At 33.4% G+C, this 17,488-nt stretch overlaps 1 protein-coding gene across 1 annotated transcript; it reads right to left on the bottom strand.

Moving 5' to 3' along the window:
• Nucleotides 1–1,072: 1,072 nt before the first annotated feature.
• LOC131856761 (disease resistance protein RUN1-like) lies at nt 1,073–13,819 on the bottom strand. The gene is made up of 3 exons (XM_059208681.1): nt 13,390–13,819; nt 13,227–13,317; nt 1,073–3,011 (listed from the first exon to the last, which is right to left on the bottom strand). Exons 1-3 carry the CDS (start codon nt 13,817–13,819, stop codon nt 1,073–1,075), a joined length of 2,460 nt encoding a protein of 819 aa, XP_059064664.1.
• Nucleotides 13,820–17,488: the final 3,669 nt, after the last annotated feature.

Here is a 17,488-nt window from a genome sequence, read left to right as displayed (position 1 = left end):
CATATTTTTTTATCTAATGAGATATATAGCACTTATCAGTCCTTCATAGTTAGGGATCTAGGAGGGTCAAACATTAACAGTTTGTTATAGTAGCATGAGTTTTTGAGGCTGATAAGGCTATAAAACTTTCAGTTTTGTACTTCTGTTTTGTTACTCTATAATCAATATAAAAAAATAAAAATTCTAATGCATCATATTTTAAATATTACCTAATATACAATTGGTAAATAAAAATATTGTATCTTCTAATATAGTAATTGAACTATACTCTAACATATTAGATTACATATAGTTTTTTTGTTGACACAATCATTGAACTTCTTTATAGCATAGGTGCTAACATTTATGTGCAATGTAAAAAGACAAAGAATGTCAATTTTTGTGTTGATATCACTCAAAGCTACACTAGAATCCTTTTACACAACAACTTAGGAAGCATCTCAACATAAAAATGTACTACAACTATGACAAGTTGTTATTGGTATTAGAGAGGTTATTTAAGCTTCTATATTCTCTCAAGTCCAAGTCTAGTAGCTATGAAAGCTTGTCAATGGTATTAGGAAGGTTATTTAGTTTATAGTGCCATTTTATTTCAATGTGTAGGAATAAACAATAAACAAGAAAAAAACTTATGTTAGGTTTATATGAAATAGTAAAAGAATTTTGGGGAGCACATTCTAAACAAAATTGAAATTTTTACAAAACATTCTTTCAATTGATTATAACTAAATATGTTATGTGAACATATTTCAAATACCATAGAAGATATCATATGTATTTTAAATTGTTTTCAAAATTTAAATTAAATAGAATCTTTGGAAAATTTTCTCATCATTATCTACAAAATAAAAATGAATTACAAAAGATAATATTGTATACACACATAATGATATTTAAAGCACCACATTTAAAATATTATATGATATATAAAAATTGATAAATAATAATAAAAACTTTTAATGTAATAATCAAACTGTACTCTCTAATGACTTAGATATGGTTTTCTATCTGTCTATTCATTGCACCTCTTTCAGGTGCATGTACTAGTTTTACAGCACAGCTTAGAAGCGTTTCAACATAAAAAATACTGCAGCTGTGGTAGGTTGTTAATGGTATCAGGGAGGTTATTTAAGCTTCTACAGCCTCTTAAGTCTAAGTGTAGTAGCCGTGAAAGGTTTCCAATAGTATTAGGAAGGTTGTTCAATGTATAGCACCATTTCAAATCCAAGTGTTGCAACTGTGATAGATTGCCAATAGTATTGGGGAGGTTATTTAACCTATAACACCCTCTCAAATTGAAGTGCTGCAGCTGTGACAGGTGCCCAATAGTATCAGGGAGGTTAGTTAACTTATCGCATCCTTCCAAGTCCAATTGTTGCAGCTGTGACAGATTACCAATGGTATCAGGTAAGTTACTTAACCTATAACACCATTCCAAGTTCAAATATTGCAGCTTTGACAGATTGCCAATGGTATTAGGGAGGTTACTTAATCTTGTACACCCTCTCAAATTCAAGTGAACTAGCCCTGAGAGGTTGCCGATAGAATCAGGCAGATTTTCTAAGCTTTTACATTTTTCCATGTTCAAGTGCTGCAGCAGCTCTATATTAGGAAGTGAAAATAGAGAGGAGATAAAAAGGCTGTTGATATCTTTTAGTTGCATAATCTTCAATTCCCTATGGTTACCCACAAATCTGGAATGACATGGCTTCCTTACTGCATCAAAGATCTTCTTTATTGCCCCCTTCGTCCCAATGGCAATGGGACAATGTTCCAACCGTAACCATATCAGGCTTGGAGGAAGCACGGGTAGAGCGTGTTCTTTCATGCCTTCGATGGGCACATTACGCAAATGAAGATAACGAAGGCCAAGTTTACACAGCGTTTTAAGCCTTTGTGGATTGCCTTCATTGAGCCGAAGGCGAGAGAAGTTGACGTTCGATTTGGTATTTAAATGGGTAGCCTCCCATAGTCGGGTGCCCTCTTTTTCTTTTTCTGCAATTGTCCGCCCCATATCTCGCAAATGATCATGCATCTCAAAAATTCCTTTGTTGTCAATCTTTATCAATAACTTCATTGAAAGATTGGATAGAGCGGTGTCTACCATCCTGTACAATGATTTCCAGAAAACAATGGGACAAGTTTTTTGCTCGCCAATGAAAAAGCAAGCAATATCCACAAATATTTCCTTTTCCTCATCGCTAAGAGCACTATAACTGATTTTGAGTCTTTCTTGAATATCTGGGTTGAGAGTAATTTTGTGTAAAGCTTCTGTCCAGCAACCTATGTCATCCTGCTTATCATACAAGAATGATCCAATCACTTCTAAAGAAAGAGGATGCCCTTTACAAGCTTTAACTATTCTTTTTGATAGATCTTCGTAGTCGGGATTTGGAGATGCTCTGAGAAAAGCGTTCCAACTAAATAAGTGGAGACCATCATTTATATCCAATCCGACCATCTCGTGAATGCAGTCGGATGACATGCCAGCAACATTGAGAATGTGTTTGTCTCTCGAAGTTATTATAACTCTGCTGCCAGGGGCCAGCCAATCCCCAACCAAAGCATTCAATTGTATGACAGCATCCACATCATCTAAGATAAGCAGAACACGCTTTCTTCTCAAACGTTCTCTGAATAAAAATATACCCTCATCAACACTATCCACTTCATCATCATATTTGGATAAATCTTTGAGGACTTTTTTCTGTAATTTTGTAGGTCCTGCAGCCTCTGCAGCAGTGTCTCGAACATTAATTACAAATGAAGCAGCTTCAAAATCACCATAAACTTGATTGTACACAGCCTTGGCAGCTGTGGTCTTGCCTATACCACCGATGCCCCATATTCCAATTTTAAGCACATCATTCATTGAATTGAGATTTAATTTCTGAATGAGAGAATTCTTGACGCTATCCAATCTGACTGGATGCTTGGCAACCTCTAATGGCACTCTGTCCAATGTCATGATGAGGTCATTCACCACCATCTTTACCAATCGAGCTTCAAAGCTGCAATTGTCAGAGTCGGTCAATAGAACATTATATTCATCATTTTTTATATGTTTGTCATTATTTCATATTCTACGTCAATCATTTTTTAGAAGAATTTATTCGTTTCTACAAAGACAGAAGAATTTATTAGTTCCTACAAAGGCAAACACTATTCCATTCATTCAATTGTAACTTTTAATTAATTTAACCAATCAGCATAGAAAATTAAAAAATTTAGACAACAATTGTATAGTTTATATTTATTCTTTATTTTAAATAATCTAAAAATATTATTTTTCTATGTTTCAATTGGTTAGAGCTAGTACAAAATTCGTTTAAAAAAAAAATGACAACTTTATTCATTCATTCAAATAAGACATTATTAATGGAAACTGAAATGACTACAAATATAATTATAATAATGTATTGTTACTTAATAAAACTGACACATTACACTCCTATCATTTCATATATACTAACAGAAATTTTAATACATTTATATTCAACATTTATGATGGTCATGCATGGGAAGATGAATTGGCTTGGCCTGGGGCTTGCTCCCCATAGATCTTGGGTTCAACTCCCTTCTTGAATTTAACAGGGGTCCAGCTCCCATGATATTCTAGGTTTCACTTTTCCCAAATGAAATAGGCTCTTTGTTGACTTAGTGTTGGCTAATAATCTCATGTGGAAGATTTCATAATTAAATTATGAGGTTGGGGATGGAATTTTTAAAATAATTTCTTAAACATATTGAGAATAGACATATGATAGGGTTATAGATTGTTTTATTGGATTTTATTTGTCTTGAGATATTTAAATTCTAATTTTTTAGTAGAGGTTTCTTATATATTAGGTTTAACTAATCTTAGTTTTTATATTATTAATTTTTTAATTTGATAATTACTGTTTAATTATTATTAGATTAATTAATTTAAATTGATTTTTTTTGCTAACATGCATACATTAAATTAGATAATAGTCTATATTAAATATTGTCAAATATTACTTTTAATTTTTTTAGAAAAATTAAGAATGTAATTATATAAATTTGTGTCATAAATACTGTCTAGTTATTGATAACTTCTGCATAATTTTGTATCCATACTTAAGTCTAGATGAGGATAAAGCATGTGTAAATTGTAGAAGAATGTATTTTGAGATACATGCAACTCATAGTTGGGGTTAAACTAAGTTTGATTTAAAGATTAATTATGCTAATTCCTATTTAAGATTGGTCTCATTTTGGCAAAACAAATAATATGATTAAATATGGCTAAGAAGTATAGTTTTGTTAAATGTGGTTCATGATTTCAATTTAGAGTTTGAAACATTCATCAAACTAAAATAACTAATCTTTCAACAATGACAAAATATTTGGATCACTACTTACATCATCTAATCATCATTGATTCTAGAATTACATACAACTATCATTTTATTTAATTAAAAGACATGCTTCAATTTCAATTATCTATCCTATCTTGATTATCAGATAATTCTTTTTATTTATTTGTTTAATCTATATTTGTTTGTCTCCACATGGGATTAGGGTTTCATTAAGTCTTTAAGAAAATGGGATGTAAATGTCTACTTTAATGCTTGAATCTTGACTTTATTACTGCTCCAAGGCTTGACAAAAGACTAATTATCTACTCTTTTGCTTGAATTCTTGAATGAATGATTGAATGTAATTGTTGGATTGATCATGTGTATCCGTGTTATCAAAATGAGAGGGGAAAGCCTCCTTTTATACTTTCTTGTCGAAGAACAAGTTGATTTTTTGACATGAGTCAACATGGGGTTGGTTTTCTCGCTCAAATTTAAAATGGCAAAAGGGGTTTAAAGGGGGGGCCAAATAGGGAGGATCGTGGCGTGACACCATGGTCCTATTGAGGACCAAGCTTTCATGCCTTGGTCCTACCCTATTTTAGGCTAGGACAAGGTGCCTAGTTGGTGCAAAAAATAAAAGATGCAGTCATAATTGAGTGATATGAGGATAATCAGGGCTTGGTCAGGCCTAGGGGCGCAAATGCTAAGGTGAGGACCCAAATGCGATCAAAATTGCAAAGGGGTGCAATTTTAGGATGCTACAGTCGCAAGTTTGCTTTCATTTATGTGTTTTTTACCTCTTTGTCATGTATGCACTAAACAAATCTCTAAATGCACTACAATATTTGGTAAATGCATTATTTTGGGCTTTGAACGTGCTATTTGGTTGATTAAATATGTTGTAGGGTTTTGTAAATGCTCTACCCTATTCCCTATATGCACTAGATGTCTTAGATGCACTAAATTGTTGAGTAAAAGCATTGTTCTGTTTATTATATGTGTTGAACTACTAGGTGAATGCGCTAAATCATTCTGTAGATGTGGTGTTTAATTTTGCAAATGCGCAAGATTGCCCTGTTTACTCTTTTGTGGTCTTTTTCTTTGTTTGGGTCAATTTATCTGAGTCTACATTTTGTACCAGAGGCTGTGTTTGGATTCCCTGTGTTTTCTAAAATTGGTATTTTGATCAAAGATGGATTGTTAAATATTTTATGGCTCTAGTAAGATGGACTTGCCTTGTTGTGGAGTAATGCATTACTTATGGATAAACAAGAGGGATCGTGCCTTTCTCCTGATTATTGATTATTTATGAGGCTCTTGATTATATTATGTGATTTGAGACTATGGTAGTTTGGTTATTGAATCAGATTTGAATACTTATATGTGGATCTTATTACGTGAATTTGAATGAGCCTCTCTCCTTGTTGTTTTATTGATGTTTTTTACCCTAAGGTCTTGAAACATGGTTGGGGGGTGTGGGCTTTCATGTGATGGTTGAGGTTATTAGAGATGGGCTACTAAGAGGTTCCTTGTAAGGATGCTTGGGGTCTAGACTACTAGGAACACATTGAAATTTTTCTTGTTTTAAACAAGTGATAACCTTAATAATTTATTAGTTGGGTTGGCTAATATTATGGTCTTGGCTAATATTAATGTAATGAGATGATCACCTTTAACAATATTGATTATGGTATCTATTTGTAATGGAAGACATTCTCTTAATGTTCTCATCTCTTGGTTGTGGTTTATACATTTGGTATTATGTTGAAAAGTATAATTATTCTTATTAATAGAAATGGATTGATAATGATACAATGATGGGATATTAAATGATGTAGGTAATGGTATTAGGAACATTTGAAATTGGTGCTTTAAAAAGAATCCAAGGGGAATAAATGGTAATTCAATTATAATAGAATGTGTTCATGGTAATTAAATTATAATAGAATGTGTTCATGATAGTTTAATTATATGGATGATTTCTTATATTATAGGAAGAAGTAAATGTTAGGAAATGAAAGCAGATCCAATGAAGATACTAGAATGTGATGGAATTCTATGATGTTGAACTTGTACTCATGTACTTAGAGATATGATAAGTAATAGCATTGAGATACCCTAGGGAATGTTACTTGATGAGATATTAAATTTTTTTCGGCTTACGTATTATACTCTTAAGATTATGCTTTAAGTTGATTATGCACACATCTAGTAGATGATTGATTAATGCATATGAGTATTTTAGCTATATGTGTTACATTAGTTTAATGTTTAATTTTTTTTTCTCTATTTGTTATTTAGTTGGTTAATTTATCTATGGTATTTTGGTGGACATTACATCTAGTATCAGAGCCCATGTTCATACATTGGGTACTTTCATTTCGTGTTGATCCCATTGTGCATAGTAGCAGAGGAGTTTGAGCTTTCCTTGCTAGTTTACTTTTTTGTTTAGCAGTGGCCCTAGATTCTATCTTATAGGTGTTTTGTGTCTTGCTTAGTCAAGATGCCTGCTAGACGTAGAGGTCATGGGTGAGGTGTTTGCATAGGTACTTGACAGAATCCTCATCTCGAGGTTTGTGAAGAGGGTCATCATGAGGAGGGGAAACATGACCAACAGGAGGAAGGAGCCCAGGGTGAGAATCAACAAGGTGGTGATGTAGTTCTGTAGTTGATCAATGTGCTTCAAGAGCTTATTGGTCGTTTAGGACCAAGATAGGAGTAGAATCAATATGATGAGTCTCATCATTATGGATGTTTGGATAGGGTTGAGTATCAGGAGAAAAAGTGGGAGCATTTACCTTGGAGGAGAGTTGATGTAGTACCTGATCAAGATGTGATCTTGGAAGTTCATATGAGAGATCTTCTTAGGTCTCCTCGTCCCACCTTTGATGGATCTAGCAGTGGGATGGAGGCAGAGATTTGGATTTTTTATTTGGGTAGGTATTTTACTATGCATCTATATAGTGGTAACACCAAGGCTAGGTGCGCTATCATGTATATTCCTGATTTTGCTTCCACTTAGTGGCATATGGCGGATCAAAAGCTTCACTTGGCTATTGCGATAATATCTTGGGAAATATTGAGCGGTTTTATGCTCGTTTCTTATCAGATCTATTAGTACCCTCAAAAAATTATTTTGAGGGTCCCTTTTAAATAAAGAAAGTTTTTCTTCTTAAATATTATAGAACTTGTCATATCTAACCACCTTTTATATGCTTAATATCAAATATAAATTCTAATTATTAATTGTAGTTCATATAAAAATGTGTTTACCAAATGGACTTCCTCCACATGCTATTGCTAAAATAAAAGAAAACAATATATACACTTTATATCTCTCTCTCTCTCTCTCTCTCTCTCTCTCTCTCTCTCTCTCTCTCTCTCTCTCTCTCTCTCTCTCTCTCTCTCTCTCTCTCTCTCTCTCTCTCTCTACCTCTATGTACCTTTATCTCTCTTAATTTTATCTCTCCCTCTACCTTTCTTTATCGCTCTATCTATTTTTATCTATCTTCCTCTCCCCCTTTATTTTCATCTCTACTTTCATCAACTCTAAACTAAGCCATACTAATGGCAAGAACCCCCCTTCCTATCCCTATATACTTATCTCTCTTTATCTCTTTATCTCCATCTCTTGCTCTACCTCTCTCCATCTCTCTATCTATTTCTCTTTCTCTTCCTCTCCCCCTATATCTTCATCTCGAGTTTTATCTACTCTAAACTAATGGCAAGAACATGATTCTTTGTGTCTCTTGTTTATTCACCATCTTACCTCCATGGGTTACGTTGTAAGGATTAAAAAGAATATTTTAATTTAAAAAACTATCACATTCTCAATCCGTTTTAATTATTACAATGAGTTAGTTTTGTTAACCTATTGTGGACTACAAACTATTAATTTTGGGTGAATCATTTTTTAATTTAACATTTTATAAGTCAAGTTTTTTCTTTTGAAAATATAAATACATTAAGATCTCTCTTTTTTTCTACTATAAATTTAATCAGTCCTTTTATAATAAGTTTTGTTTTTTCTTTTAAAAATTTAAAAATGTTAAGTTCTTCTTTGTTCCTACTACACATTTTATCCATCCTACTTCATATTTGCTTAGGCTCCCTCTTTCATAATAAGAGATTTTTACATAATTTACTCTATAGTTTCTTGATTGATAACAATTAATTTTTAATGGTACCAATTTTTTACTATTTTTAGAAATACTTGTTTTAATTTTCACATTATATAAGGTTTTATATACAATTTTACAGTCTATACTTTGAACGGTTTCTAGATTTAAATTAAAATTTAAAATTTGGATAATGGATATTCTTTTTTAATCATTAGAAATAAAATTTTCTTTGACAAAATGTATTTTAGTGAACTTATATTTATATCTACAGTTTATTTCCATATCTCTAATGTAAGTTTAATATGTTGCATTTAATCAAATAATTATTTTGATTTATAACTTGAGATTAAACATGTATTGATGAGTTTATTCTATTATTTAATAATTTACTTTCATTCAAAATATATAATTAAGGTACATATTTTAAAATTGATAGAATGCAATGTTGCTATTGTTTAAAATAGATCCTATAAAATTTAAGTATAACTATCATTGTATTTACTAAATTTTTCCCATTTATAATACACAAGTATCACAACCATTTGTTTTCAACTATTTTGAAAGTATGTATTTCCTAAAGTTGTCTTTTCAATGAGGAGCAACACAAGGAATGTCAACTAAAGATGATAGTGAGATAAATAATAGGTGCAGAAGGAGAAGAGCAAAAAAATGTTAAAATAATAGTAGCAAAGAAAGACTTCTTAGACACATGACCAAAATGATAGCTCAAGAATAACTTATATATAAAAAATTTAAACATGTAGATCTGATGAGAATGATCCATGTACAAACATCTTAAGATGATCAACACGTATTAAAATAAAAATAAAAATATAAATGTATTCAAGTCAATTTACTGATTCTTAAAAAAGGAATGTAACTGTGAATTAGTTCAAGGGTATCATCATCAATCAATTAGTAATTTTGATGTTATTTATAAAGATTTAAATTCAATATCAAAAGATTGCATGCTTGGAACACTAGAAAATACACCTTGATATTTAGTTGATGCAGATGTTGGAATAAATGTACAAAATATACTTAATCCTAATAGAATTCTTGAGAGAGATCGATAATTTCCAAATGACTTTTAAACATGGTGTAGATAATTTGGCTTCACTAAGTATGTGCTGTAAAATCCTACCTTGGAATCTCAATCACTTGAGATCCCTAAATGTACTAGATATCGACAAGAGAAACACGACAATACATTTTTAGAATCAAATAATATGAATCCTAGGTCATAACCACCAAGCTTGCAAAATTGACATAAGTTTAAGAAATATTAATAACATGTGTCAAACCAATCCTAAAAGTGACAAATTTAATTGAAAGTCTATATATATATATATATAAAGAGCATACAATAATTTTTTTAAACATATAAATTTATTTTTTTATTTTTTTTCCAAATCAGATTTAGATATTTTCTAATGATTACTGTTGGGAGAAAGGATCAATGTTGAAAAAATTACTTTACAGTCAATAGAAAGCAAATATTTAAGGCACTAAGAAAAATAGAAAACAAAAAGTGATATGTAGATAACGAAATTGATTAAAATGCTCTAAATGATCATCTAACAAACTGTGATAACAATATCTTCAACCAATTAAAATTTTTGTATGGCTTATTAGATTTTGATGTAAATAAAATTGTGATTTTAGGTCCACTTATAGAGATGGATGAAGTATATGTTGACCACTAATCATTGTTGGAGCAATGCTCCTTAGGGAGGATCACAACCTACCGAAACCTTCATGGAGAGAGTTAAATGTATCACCAAATGAGATGAAATATATTGAGTTGATATGAATTACAATGTACAATACCTCTCCTTATAAAGGAAAGAGTGGATTGTGACAACCAACGAGGTGTGTGGGTTGGTAGGGAGTAGGTATTACCAAATATGCAGGTACAAATACTTATATACTTAGGAAATATCAAATATAACTAATATCTACAGAAGTTAAACTTAAGTAGTTGTCAATATAATTAACTATTTACTCTAACACCCCCCTTAACTACAATTTAGGGAGAAGAATTATTATGCATATGATGATGGGTCCTACCAACTAGGCCATGTTAGGTGCCCATTTACAAAGAAAGAGATCTCTTACAAATGGAGAAAAGGAGAAAATATCATGGAACAAAACTCCTCTCAAAAAAAGGGATAATGCAAATAAAGATAAGTGATGGGATGAGTGATGTATGGAGGACTCAACATCAATATGATCCTGCAAAACGACATCCATCACAAAGATACAAATGATCTCCCTTGATAGAAGGAAAAGTGATCGAGACTATGCATTCCCCTCGTAATAAATAATCAGGTTTACAAAATTGTAAGTGTTTGAACATGATGACATCATGCATACAAACAACTTGTCTCCCATGGGAAGAAACAAACCCATGTAAAAATGTAGGAATTCCTCCCAATTTGAATAGCAAATAGTAGGAAGGTGAAGATGATGTCTTTGAGCTGCTCATGTCTCCTTATCCATGTTGATCAAGTCAAATTCCAATCAAGGACATGTCCAATCATTAAAGAAGGTGACAACCTGGAGCTGATATGGAAACTGATATAGAACAAGCTCTAAAGACAAAATTGACAACTAGTTTAAGTTATGAAATAGATATGTACTCTATCAAATCTGAAAGAGAAATTAGTTAGATTGACTTGATAAATGACGGAATCAATTAGATTAAGTTGTTCCACTATGAAAGAAAATCAGGCAGATGGACTCGATCAAGTGGATTTCCTTGCTCCACTGCTATGGAATAAATTGTTGATATGGAGCCCAGTTACTGGAAGAAGATTGGTTAGATAAAACCCTAGGACAAATTGGCCCTTCGTCACATACATGGCCATCTACTATGAATCGACTAAAGTTGCTCAAAATTGAAAAGAATTAGCCTAACAACAGTGACAAGGGGCGCTATGAGGACAGGTGGCGCTAATAGGGGTGATGGGGTGGCAGGCCATAGGCCGCACCACGTTGAGATATAAGCCCATGTCAATCCATAAAACCCACACACTCAAACAAAGCCACCAATGCACTCGTAAAAGGTAGCACTGCTAGCATAAAGTTGACCAAATCAATGAATCTGGCCCAATAAAATATATGGTCGATAAATGATGTAAAACCGCCAAGTAGTTACCAATAAAACCCACAGGTTGGTTTAGAACACCATGTGCAAAGGAACAACAATGGGTGCCAAAAGCGAAACCACGATACAAACCGATCCTCCATATAATATGGGCCTGCAAATAATGTGATGACTCGAGTAGTAAGGTCGAGTCAGCTAGCCAAGCATGGACGACACTGATAGAGAGATAAAAATCGACTAAATTATGTGCCATAGATATGAGGGGCTCCATTGCTGCAAAGGCAAAGAGGCTAGACTATTTAATGCCATCTTCTGGCTCAGAGAAAACATCTCCTCAGCCTTTCTCTTCAGGATCTCGTGATTCTCCTTCAGCTTAGCCACAACATTCCTCTTGAGCGTTTGAGAAATTTTCTCATTAAGGTCTTTGAGCATCACCTCAACCTTCTCTCATTTATCCAATTTCTCTTTTATATCATTGGCAACCTTCTAAACCTTCTCATCCTTATCCTCCATCGCCCATTTGTCACCTTGTGCCTCACCCTCAGACACCACTTCAAGCTTGTTTATCTTTTTTTTCGGCCACACCAAATTGAGAGAGTAGCCACCAAATGACTGCATTCTATCATTCAACTTCTTTTGCCAGCTTAGACACTTTCTCATCCAAATTAGGGCAGCCAGTATTGGCGGTAGAAACACCCTGGATAGGAGAGGAGGTTCCTAACGAGGTGAAAAGGGGGCAACCTCCCCAAAAGTAGTAGGAGACTGATTAGACTCTGAGGATAAGGAGGAATTAGACTCCTCCAACCCCACATACTCTTCTGAATCCACTAGCTCAACATCCTTAGAAGGTGGGGCTTGGGTTTTTTTTTTGTGTGTTACCCCTCAAATAGGGTTGGACCAAGTAGGGACAAGTTTTGTTTTGGGCAAGGAAGCCAAATTAGGGCCAGTTTTGAAATAGGGGGATTAGAAAGGTCAACACATAATTTTAAATCTAGCAAGGGGCTAGGGGGAAATCAAAGGGGTCCCACAGGATGGGGTCAAAGTCAAGTGAAAATTGTAAATCCTAAGGATTAATCTTTGGTAGAGTGGGAGGGAATTCTTGGATTTAGTCCTAGAAACTGATTGTGACAAAGAAGAACAAACACAGTAAGGAAAATTCATTTTCATACCAGACCTTAGGTGATTCGGCATGGGCATCCAACATGAAGTAAGGGAAATTCATTTTCATAAACATTACCCCTATAGTCATGTATGACCTCACTCTCACCTGTCCAACCTGAATTACCTTTAGAAAATTTATTAAAATTCAATTTCAACCAACCAGTGTGAATATATGTTTGTTATTTATTCCCCTTTTTACCATTCTATTTCTTATATAACTCATTTGAATGACTATGTACTATTTTATTCTACCATAAACTCATTTCACCTCAATCAATAAAATATTCGTATAATGCATGGTTGATTGTAAGAAGTTATTTTAACACCTATAGCCTCAATAATAATGATAACGCTATTCATTTCAGACAAATTCAACATGATTGATGACAATTAATTTAACGATTATGGATTCATTCTAACACAGCACCATATTTTCCCACATCAAAACTAAAATATAAGTCATACATAGATGACCATGGAAAGCAAGAGGAAAGTGAGACTCATACTTACCCTCCAGTTATATCCATGGACCATCCTGAACGTTTGCAGATGTCTCGAAGGGCACGTTTCCACCCATCAATCTCTTCTCCTCGGTATCGATCTGAATGGCCATAGTACTTCAGAAATTATCGGTTATAGGGACTCGAGACATTTTCAGGGTATCTAACATGACTTGGCTCCACATGATAAAACAGAGGAATAATCAAAGCAGGAGAGTTCAACATGGCAGCGGCTTCCTTGAGACACCAAGCCGAGTCTACGTAGCCTTTGGAAAATATAGGAATACGTATGGCACTGCCTTCAATTGCTCTTTCCAAGTTCTTCCAAATCATTTCTCCCTTTCCCAATTTGTCACTGTCTAAGAAGACGTTCAGTCCCGCTGCAGAGAGTGCTTGAAAGAGATGATCAACCAGAGTCTTTCTCACATCTTCTCCTCTGAAACTCAGAAAAACATGATACCTCTTATCGCTTTGGAAGGGAAGTTTAGTTGTGGGAGGCTTGTATCGAACAAAGGCAGGCGCTGAGGATCCAGCAGAAGTAGACGTAGATGGTGCAAAATCTTGACGCTGTAAGAGCGAGCTGGTGTTAGAAGTAGATGCCATGGAATTCAATTGAACTGAAGAAATTGAGGATTCAGTGGAATTAGATGTAAGATAGTGCAAAATCTTGAAGCTATGGACTTGTGTTAGAGTTAGAAGTAGATGCCATCAAAATGGACTTTGTGTTCAGGAGGAAAAGATAAAGCAAATGAAGAAAGGCTGGTAATTGTTGAGGAGGTGGAGAAGTAAAGGGCAAAGGATATAAAAGAGGAGAGGAAGAAGATCAACAATTGACTAAACGCATAGACAGCCTGGCTTTGCGTAGTTAGGAAAGCGCGTGAGTGAAACGGTGAAGCATCGCCGACAGTGAGGAAATTAAGATAATGACGATTGAGTCGTTGGGGATGTGAAAGGTGGAGTCCACTCCCACTCTGTAAGGGAAACCATGATATTAAAGACAGGATTCATATATATTAGTATGAACTTGATCATGATAGAGAGGTCTTGTATAGACTTTTTGGTATTACACAGGTCTTATTTTCAATCTTGAAACAATCAAAATTTTAAATTTATATTAGAATTATCTATTTTGTGTATAAGTTAAGTATATCTTGTTTTTTTCACTTATTATTTATTGTGATATTGATTTCATGAATCTTAATTTTAATCTATATTAATTTGTGTTTGTGTGTAAGCATTGTATTTAATTAGTTTAGACTAGTCTAAAGGAAAGGTTATTTTCTTTTATTTTTTGGTGGATCCATTTAAATTTACACGACTTGATTTCCTTTGGAGTTTCCTCCTAATACCAAGTTTTTCACATTTATAATTTTTTGTTATTTATTTCTTAACAATAGATTTGAAACCCTCTTTAATTTTGCGATTCACTGATATTTCACTGTTACATCTTTTCCCTTAAGATTTTAAGCTTTGTTGTGATATCTCTTTTACCTAGCCTATTTACCCTTGTTTACCAAAATAGATTTTTTTAAAATATGATACTATTGATATTTTAATTTTAAATTAAAAATTGAATTACTGAGCTTTAGCTTTCTACCTTTTTCTTATAGGCCACAAGGTACTTTGATCGTACTTTCCATTGAGAAGAAATGCTTGATTAAATCCTAACATGAGCATCTAATATACTAAGGTTGGGATCTATTTCGATGCTCATGTTTTGAACAATATAAAAGGAAATCTAAGATTATGATCACAATTCTTAAATGGCCAACCATTATTTTTCAATGAGCATGCTAGGTTGGCTAATGCTAGAAATCTTTGATAACTAGTCAATATGATTCATCACATGTTCATGAATAACATATACTAGAGATCTCACAAATAGTGAATGCCAAGATTACTAAGTTATCTATTATGATGATACATCTATCTTCTTTACCACTTCTACCATTGATCCATCCTTCAATATTACCCTTTCCACCAATAACTATTATTATATTATTGGCATTGTCACTACTAGTTTTTCACCACATAGCTCTTATCCTTCTCTAGTTTCCCTCCTCATTGTAGCCTTTCTCCTAACTTTACCCCCATTGAGATATTCAACTCTCACATGATGCATTACACTTTTTGTGTCTTCATCATCCATTGTTAAATCATGATATACCTACATCTACTAACCTATGTCATACCATGTTTACTACTCATTTTACATCTATATCCAACTCCAAGTTTACACTTAAAATTATATTTCTTCTATGCTTCTACCCCATCCTATTACATCTTTCATTCCTCATATTTCCCACATGTACAACCCTCTCTTTTTACTCTTTAATATTCCACCCTAGATTTAGTAACTAACAAGATAGATCAAATAGAGTAGATGCATGACCTCATTATCTATAAAACTAGAAATTCAAATATTCTAGACATAATCCATTAGAAAAAGAGATTTATGTACATCAAGTACCTATTTAGTATATATGGCACCCTTTTTTAATGTATGATGGAAAGGGTGACCTCAACACACATTTGAGGCCATTTGTAGCTCAACATGCATATATAGACTATCTAGATAATTATCTTTCAAAATCTTAAAGATTATGTTATGAAACTTCCAAAAGGATCTATTGAAAAATCAATGATTTGACAAAGGTGTTCTTAAAGAAATTTAAAGTTTATATAATCCTTGTAGAAATTACATTTTTTTTTGCTATTGGAGTATGTCCAAGGATCAAATGAATATATTCATGACCATTTTATATGATTTTGGTCTCATGAAACAAAAAAAATACTACAAGATTATTTAGAATCTTGTCCTAAAAATAATAGTTCCTACATTTTAGCATTGAATATTTCGACAGGTGAAATTAAGGTGGGGCTAAAAATTGCCCCACCAACATAGAGATGATATTTGCCACTGGTCAAACAACTAAATTTAGATTAGTGTTAAAAATAAATTTTGGAGGGAAAATATTTTTTTTAACTTGTTTTGATCACGAAAAAGAGAATAGAAGACAAAACCATGTGTTCATATGAGACCACCAACTTCCTTAAATTTAAGAGCTTAATTTTTTTAGCTAAACAACAAAACAAAATTCATGGGACCAACAACTTTAAAATATTCCTAAAAAGTCCTAGCATCAGGTTCTATTTTTTAGGAAGTCCCCCTCTTGGGACACCGGGTAGGGGTCCCATGAGGGGGCTTAAACTTTTATTTTTAAGGAAAAGGTGGTCCCATGAATTAATTTTTTTTTTCTAGGAGGTTATTTGAAATCTTTTCCTTAAAAATAGGAGTCCCTACATTTTAGGCCTGCAAATTTAAGAGGTAAAAATAGGGTGGGGTTAGAAATTGTCCCACTAGTTTAAGAACATTTTATGCCACTTGTCAATTATTCGAATTGAGAGTTAAAACTAAATTTATTTACCACCACCTTGCTTAAATTTAGGAGCTTAAACTTAAGCTGATATGCACTACAAAGTTAATGGGACCACAGACATTCTTAAATTTAAGATCTTAAACTTTTAAGCTAAACTATAGTACAAAATTCTTAGGACCACCAGCTTTAAAATATTCCTAAAAAATCTCAATAGCTCCAATTATATTTTTTAGGAAGCCTCCATGTATGGAACCCCAACCTTATCCTACCAATTGACCCACCTAGACTTTGAAAAGTGACCCAAGAAATTATGAATGCCCTTTACTATCCCAATCTAAAAAGACCCGCCACCCTACATAGAACCCAACCTTACCCTGCCAATTCACCCACCTAGACTTTGAAAAGTGACTCAAAAAATGAGGTTTGCCTTCTACTATCCCAATCTGAAAAAGACTTTTTTAGAAAGCCTCCCTACATGGAACCCCAACGTTATTCTACCAATTGATCCATCTAGACTTTGAAAAGTGACTCAAGAAATTAGGTTTGCCCTTTACTATCCCAATCTAAAAAGACTTGCCTCCTTACATAGAACCCATTCTTATCCTACCAATTGACTCACCTAGACTTTGAAAAGTGACCCAAAAAATTAGATTTGTCTTCTACTATCCCAATCTGAAAAGACAATTTTTTAAGAAAGCCTCCTTACATGAAACCCCAACCTTATCCCACCAATTGATCCACCCAGACTTTGAAAAGTGACCCCAGAAACTAAGTTTCCCCTATACTATCCCAATCTGAAAAGACCGTGTTATAAGATACTGATGTTCCACACGGCGATGTCATGTTCAGCGGTCTGTGATTAAGAATCATTTGAGGTGGCTGCTGCGCAATT

Source organism: Cryptomeria japonica, chromosome 7, assembly GCF_030272615.1.
Source record: "Cryptomeria japonica chromosome 7, Sugi_1.0, whole genome shotgun sequence".
NCBI classification, from domain to species: domain Eukaryota; kingdom Viridiplantae; phylum Streptophyta; class Pinopsida; order Cupressales; family Cupressaceae; genus Cryptomeria; species Cryptomeria japonica.
This window is presented reverse-complemented; position numbering and strand designations above follow the sequence as displayed.

Coding starts and splice junctions, on each gene's coding strand:
- LOC131856761 (XM_059208681.1), bottom strand. CDS start 13,819: ATGGCATCTACTTCTAACACCAGCTCGCTCTTACAGCGTCAAGATTTT. Junction 13,318..13,389: donor GTTTTATCATGTGGAGCCAA/GTCATGTTAGAT, acceptor ATGGCCATTCAG/ATCGATACCGAGGAGAAGAG. Junction 3,012..13,226: donor TCCATGGATATAACTGGAGG/GTAAGTATGAGT, acceptor TGACAATTGCAG/CTTTGAAGCTCGATTGGTAA.